A 6,496-nucleotide genomic window follows, 5' to 3' on the forward strand; every position below is an offset into this window, starting at 1 on the left:
ATTTGTTGCTTTTTGCCACATGGTGGAAAGAGATTTGGTTTTATCTTTGGAGTGAAAAAATTTAATAGGAAAATGGCTTAAAGAGCTAGAGGTAAGTTACCTCCCTCTGTGTGATTTCCTTGCTTACAGTTTAAAGCAGAAGCTAGTAGATACTGCATACTGTTTGACCTCCAGCAGGGGTGGGGATGTCAATGTATAGAGTCATTTAAAAGCACCTGCGCAGTATGGCAGTTACTGCATGCTCATTACACATCCCTCTTTAGTGTCTTTTATGGCCAACTTTCAACTGAATTTCTCATACTACCGACTGAAGAGCTTTGCTTTCAGCAAAGACCTGCAGCTGGTGCCACCAACGATAGGCAAGCAGATACTTTCTAGGCAACCTCAGCTGCCCAACACCAGGTGCAGTGGTTGTCAGTAGTTTATATCTGGATTCCTACTGGGGAAGGTGAAGCAGATGCAATCTACAAAGAAAGAGAGAAATAGAACTCAAAAACTATTTTTTCCCTCCCTTTGGGGAAACTGCATTTCACATTTGAAGAATTGCAAGATTCACTCCACAGCCCGGTAATACACTGTTTGTTCTGAGAAATGTAATTTTCATGATTCCTGTATGGTGATAAAAATAGCCCAGCAAAAACTGAAAGTTAGAACAGTTCTGAAAACATGTTTAAGAATTTCCTGGATACCATTTATTTATGTCAACAAGCTTTCCTATTTTGTCTCCTATAAATTTGCAACTGATGAGATTTCATTGTTTAATAAATCAAGTTCTTTTGGTATTTTGAACAGAAACGGTCAAAATGTACTGTTCACAAAGATTAATTAGCACACATTAATTAGCATAACTTACCTCTGTCTTCTGCCTGCTTATACATATATTGATGACGTTGTGAGACTTACTATGGAGTAAGTTTATAAATGCAATCCTAGTCCCATTTGCTTCGAAGCAGAACATCAATAACTACATTTTAAAAATAATTTTTCTCTCTTAACCATAGCTTTAACAGTTCATCATTTTAATTTGCTGTGTTGCAAATCAGCCATCAAAACATCTAAAAATGTTTTACTCTTTACTTTTTACATATATAAAATAGCTTTGTTTTCACCTACTGTATTGTTTTGTTGCTAAAAAAAGACAATGCACATGTAACTATGTTGCTTGTATGTGATTACTTTCAGTCTCTGTTTAGAAGTTTCAGGGAAATCAATTTGACTTCTGAACAAGCAGGATTAAGTCCATACTGCTTAAAGTTGAGAGTACTGCTTAAAGTTGAGAGACTAGGGCTTGGCAAGATTTGCTTGTCATTGTTGACTCATTTTGTTATTTAAGGACCTGGCAAAATTTAGTTTTTCCAGAAAAAACACTGACAAACCACTAACTCCATTACAGGTCAGCAACACTCACCTTCTCCACCATGCACACACTGAGCTGGTGAGAGCTAGGAAGTGGCCTTGGACCTATGCTCTATCACCAGTTCAGGGCTTGGGAAGTTACTGTTTTGAACTACAATTCCCAGAGTGCTTCAGTCACCATTGCCACCTGGGAGACAGCCCCCTAAATATTATTTCAGTCTATCTAGGGTACGCTTAGAATCAGTAGTTTTTCCATGTACCTGTCATTTCTTCCAATCCCTGACCTTTTCCCCATCCTGGCTGCTGTTTCTTTATTCCCCTTCCTATTTTTCCTATGGCCCTCATATTTTCTGTCACCTTCAGTTACTTGGTCCTTGGAGCTTCTCTTTCTTTTCTTTTCTCCTGTCCTCTTTCATTGTCTTTGCACAGCTGCTACAGCTTCATTGCTTACCTCTGCATTTTTTTTGTTGTGTGCTTATTTTGTTTTCAGGATGCTGCAGTTCCTCCCCTCCACCAAACCTGCTTTATTTGAAATGTTTGTTCCTTCAGTAATTTTGCAAAAATGAAATGCATTGGCCTCTTGATAGTTTGCTGTCTGCTTACAAGCACTTTGATCACATGTATAAAGACGGACAATTGATTCCATGTCCTTGGAAGAGTGACTAGTACTATCCCACTGCTAGCTGCTGCTTCTCCATGCCAGCTGCCATTTTTGAGCTCAAATAACTACAGCTCTCTTTCTTTTTGACAACATCTGACCAGGATGGATGTTGACATTTCCTCCTTCTCTCCCTGCTCCCAAGTACTGAAATGGCCTACCTCAGTGGTTCTTAACCTGTTACTCGGATGTTTTTGAACTGCAACTCCCAGAAACCCCAGCCAGCACAGTTGGTGGTGAAGGCTTCTGGGAGTTGCAGTCCAAAACTCCTGAGTCACCCAAGGTTAAGAACCAGTGGCCTACCTGACCTAATAAAAGCATCCCAAAGGACCCTCATTCTCCTCTTCCCCCACTTCTACCTTCCTTTATTTTCAATGGTCCAATAATGTCAGTCAACTTCCTGACTGCTTTTATTGAAAGTTGATGTCTTCTATGTCTCTGTTCCAACTCCAGTACAGTGGACCCTCGACTTACAGATGGCTCGACTTTCAGACTTTTCGAGTTACAGACTTCTCTGGCTGCAAAATTTAGGTTTGACTTGCAGCCTCAGAATCGACCTACAGACCAGAAAAAAACCAAAATGGAACAAAAATGGCCCGTTATGGGATTAATCGGTTTTCAATGCATTGTAGGTCAATGGAGACTCGACCTACAGACTTTTCGACCTGCAGCCACCGTTCCAATACGGATAATTCCGTAAGTAGAGGGTCCACTGTAATCCTGTTTTTCTTTTGTTATTCTTAATAATCCCTCTCCCCATAAATCCTCTCCAACACTAATTTAAGCGGTCATCTCCTAACTTCTACTTCTTACCTGCAAAGTCAAATATCAGATGAAGAAAGAAAGCCTTCTTTCACTATTTATTAAATGTTCCTCCCATCCCACACCCTTTTGATTACACCACTCTTCCCCCCTCCTGTTAAGGTAGTACTAGTCTTGTTAAATCAGTTTCTATTTTGTAATTTCTAGAGAGATTTTTCTCTCCTTGCTCCATATTCATAACGGTTCTGTTTCCTGTTCTTTTTCTTTCTTCAGCATTCTTACTTTTATTAAAGCATTTTGATACTCTCTTCTTATATTTTATTTCTTGAATGTATTTCTCTTCCAGTCTTAACTTTGTTTTTGTTTTCCCTGATTCTTTCCAACCAGATCTTCAGTTTTTACATAACCATAATTATACAAATTAATATTTCTGATTATCTTATATGATGTATTATTTCACGTATTTAGCCTTTGGAACTAACAAAGACTGCTTCTCAGTTCTTTTGGTTGTTAAAAGAGTACTACAGTAATAGTCACACTGTTGTTCTTGGACTTTTAACGCTTCAGTGGTTCGTTTTCCACACTTTCCCCTTTCTATCTTAGATTCTGTTTATGTTCTTGTTCTTCGTTGTTCATCTGTTCTTTATGTACCTTTTCCACTTTGGGCCATTTTCTCTTCTTGGTAAAATATACTCTGCTAAATTTGGTCCCCTTCTCTACTTCCATGCTCTGTTAATAATTCTGTAGCTTTTTTCTTTTCCAAATTCAGAATATTTGTTTTTGAAATTTACCAAGAATTATACCTTTACCTTAAACAGTTTCAGTCTTTTGCTTTGTCCTGTTTTACATGATTCCTGTACCATTCTTTTCAGTCTTCCTGTTCTTCACTGCGCCCTAAAAGCTGATGCTTATCTGTTATCTTCTGCTTGTTGTTTCAATAATTTAAGTCTTTTGTCCTTCTCACATCTTGTCAGACCTCTGGTGCTTACTTTCAACTGTCCCTGTTGTCCTGCTGCTCTGTATTTATTAATTTATTCCTAGTAGAGATGAGCTGGACTTGAATAAACTAAGAAAATGAGACTGATAGCTGTAGGAGTGCAGATGAGATTCTGAGGGGAAATTATGATATAAGAAGCAAGGCCAAGAAAAATAAATATGCAGCAAGGCTAGAAGGGGAGTGAGTGAAGTTGCACCTGGCAATCTCTTCATCTGCTCTCATTGCCATATTTTAATTCATACTACCATCATTTGGTGGACAACTCTCCATTTGTATTTATTACTAAAGTTTATATGCCATATAGGAGTTTACAGAGTAGTTTTTCCAGCAAAGAGTTAACTGTTTAGCATTTGTTAAATCATGAAAAAATTTATTATACAGTTACATAAACACAGTTAAAATTTCAGTAAATAGTGTCATTTGGAATACATGTCAGTAAGACATGAATCTGTGAATCATTTGGTAAGCAGAGTTCTTGCACTTAGAATTAGTATTCTGACATCTCTCCCATAAATACTTCCCAAATTTATTTGTTTACACAGAATTTCATTTTCCTTTTAAAACCTGAAAACTGATTATATTGCAGCATTCACAACTCCCATACAAAATTCAATATACATTTTTATGCAGGGGCAGAGATATATAAATATATACAAAATAGACATTATTTGTAGTTAACATACTTTGACCAGCCTCTTTAGCAACACATCAAAAGCAGATGCACATAAAAGTCGACAAAAAGTGTTTTTTAAAAAAAATCCTTTAGAACCAAATGTGACAATTATTGTATAAAATAGTATAGGTAAAGGCTTTAGATTGGAAACTTCGGTAGTCTCCAATAACAGGAATTATTTTAATTAAAAATAAGACACTCTAGATAGATATATGTCATATCTGATAAACCCATCCCATGTACCTCCATCTTGTTCACAAACTGTTTATGTAAAAAGAACACACTCGTTCACAGAGCATTAAAATATTGCACAAGAACAGCTTCTTCTGAAGAGTCGTTCTCCCCCTTGTTCACAAACTGCCAGCACAGTTCCAGAGTAGGAAGAAATTGTGAGGACATTTCCTAACCTAAGAAACACTACAGGAAATAGTCATTAATACTGTTAAAGTTGTCTTATCCTTCCAGTCTCTTACCAGTCTACCTTATGGCAATGATATAGCCGAGGATAAAGATTTGGCAAAAGTAAAAATAGATAGTAAGAAGCATACACATCATACGGCAAGATAAAAGGCAAGAGATGGTCAGTTCCAGAGCTTAATGCTAATTTACTTGACCATGAAGTAAGCTGCAAGAGAATGAAGGCCAATAACATTCGTAGTGATCAAACTGTAGTAGAATAAGACTCGGCTCTCTTTTGGTTCTTCTCCTTATGAATGATAGTGCCTGATGCTTCAGTATTTTCAGTATCACTGCCACTACTGTCTAGCACAGCTGGATTCAAATCCACCTGAGCAGTCCTTCTGTGCAAGGGAAAATGGACCCCTGCCTCCTGAACATGATTTGATATCAAGTCTTCATCCGATGAATGCAATGACTCATCATCGCCTATCAAGTGGTTCACGATATGAATCCCATCAAAAGTATGTGGGCCTGAAAAGGCTTTCTTGCCTTTTAGACATTTGATCTGTTCAATAACAAAAACAAAACAAACATTTAAAACAATTATGCAACAGGCTTATGGGCTGTGCTAAAGAAATTAAAACATTTCCATATTCATCCAGTCACTTCTGTCTTTAACCAAGGTTGCTATGACAAGACCAGAAACAGTTGTTCAATCAACTCACTGTTCACCAGCAAATCAGTCAGAAGCATCTGAAACAAATGTATATACGGCAAACTAAACCTTGAGCAGCACTGGCGTATGAACAAAACATTGCAGATATGTTTTGGAAATCTGTAATGGGAATTTTTGGAACTGAGCTTTTGAAATAATATTTGCTATTAAAACAATATAATTCCTCTACTGAAATGTACTGCAAGTTCATATTTTAGAATGTCCTTGGAGAGAGCCAAAACATTTGAATAATCAGAACTTTGGTGATGGAATACATTCAGCCTGTACAATACTGAATGACTGGAGGGCTGAGTGTGGAAATCGGTGATTCGAGACAGGACGCTGGAGTAAGTGGAGTTCAGGGCATGAGAGAATACTATAAGAAATACTATACTTTCACTAGTATAAAAACAGAACATAAGTGCTGCAAGCTTTCACTATGGAAGTCTTGTTTTCACTTCTAATGAAATGCAGCATTTAATCAGAATGGCTAGAATCCTATTGCTATTTTATGCTTGTGTAAAGGAAACTGAGCAAGTCTTATCACAAATTGCTATTCATTATACTGTTGCTGAGACTTTTACATATAAAGTGTAGCTCCAGATATTCCCAAGGTGTTGCTTAAATGGCAGTTAGAAAGGAACTGAGGAGCCATTATTGGGTGGATGAGTGTATTAGCTAAGGGGAGGGGCAAAGTTTTAGAACGTTCCCAAGAGTGTTCCCATGTGTGTTAATCACAGATACCATGAAGAAGAAGCAATGGGCAGTGACATAAATGACCGCGGTTGCTGAGCTGACGGAGGGTGCAGTCTGATGGTGGGAAAAGCATACGTACATCTGATCATCCCAGAAAGAGTTGCTTTGCAGGAAATGACCTCCCCTAAAGTGACCCTTCTGTCTTTCATGGATTTGCTCTAGGCTTGCCTCCCAAAAGTA

The 6,496-nt window shown here is 37.7% G+C and overlaps 1 protein-coding gene and 1 long non-coding RNA gene across 10 annotated transcripts in view; one reads left to right on the forward strand and one right to left on the reverse strand.

Annotated features, from left to right (window-relative positions):
• EVI5 (ecotropic viral integration site 5) overlaps positions 1-6,496 on the reverse strand; it is a 123,207-nt gene that overhangs the window by 21,175 nt on the left and 95,536 nt on the right. For 6 of the 8 annotated variants that reach the window (XM_020807136.3, XM_078391762.1, XM_078391759.1 and 3 more), the window contains one exon: positions 4,123-5,410. The exons of 1 other annotated variant lie outside the window; for it this stretch is intronic. In XM_020807136.3, the coding sequence (XP_020662795.3) occupies positions 5,108-5,410 (303 nt within the window). In that variant the 3' untranslated portion in view covers positions 4,123-5,107. Of the gene's footprint in view, positions 1-4,122; positions 5,411-6,496 lie in introns of those variants that run through there. One more of the 8 variants, XR_012086501.2, reaches the window with a different exon arrangement.
• LOC144588633 (uncharacterized) overlaps positions 1-6,496 on the forward strand; it is a 38,568-nt gene that overhangs the window by 17,161 nt on the left and 14,911 nt on the right. The gene's annotated exons all lie outside the window — the stretch shown is intronic.

Source organism: Pogona vitticeps, chromosome 4 (genome assembly GCF_051106095.1).
Source record: "Pogona vitticeps strain Pit_001003342236 chromosome 4, PviZW2.1, whole genome shotgun sequence".
Lineage (NCBI taxonomy): Eukaryota > Metazoa > Chordata > Lepidosauria > Squamata > Agamidae > Pogona > Pogona vitticeps.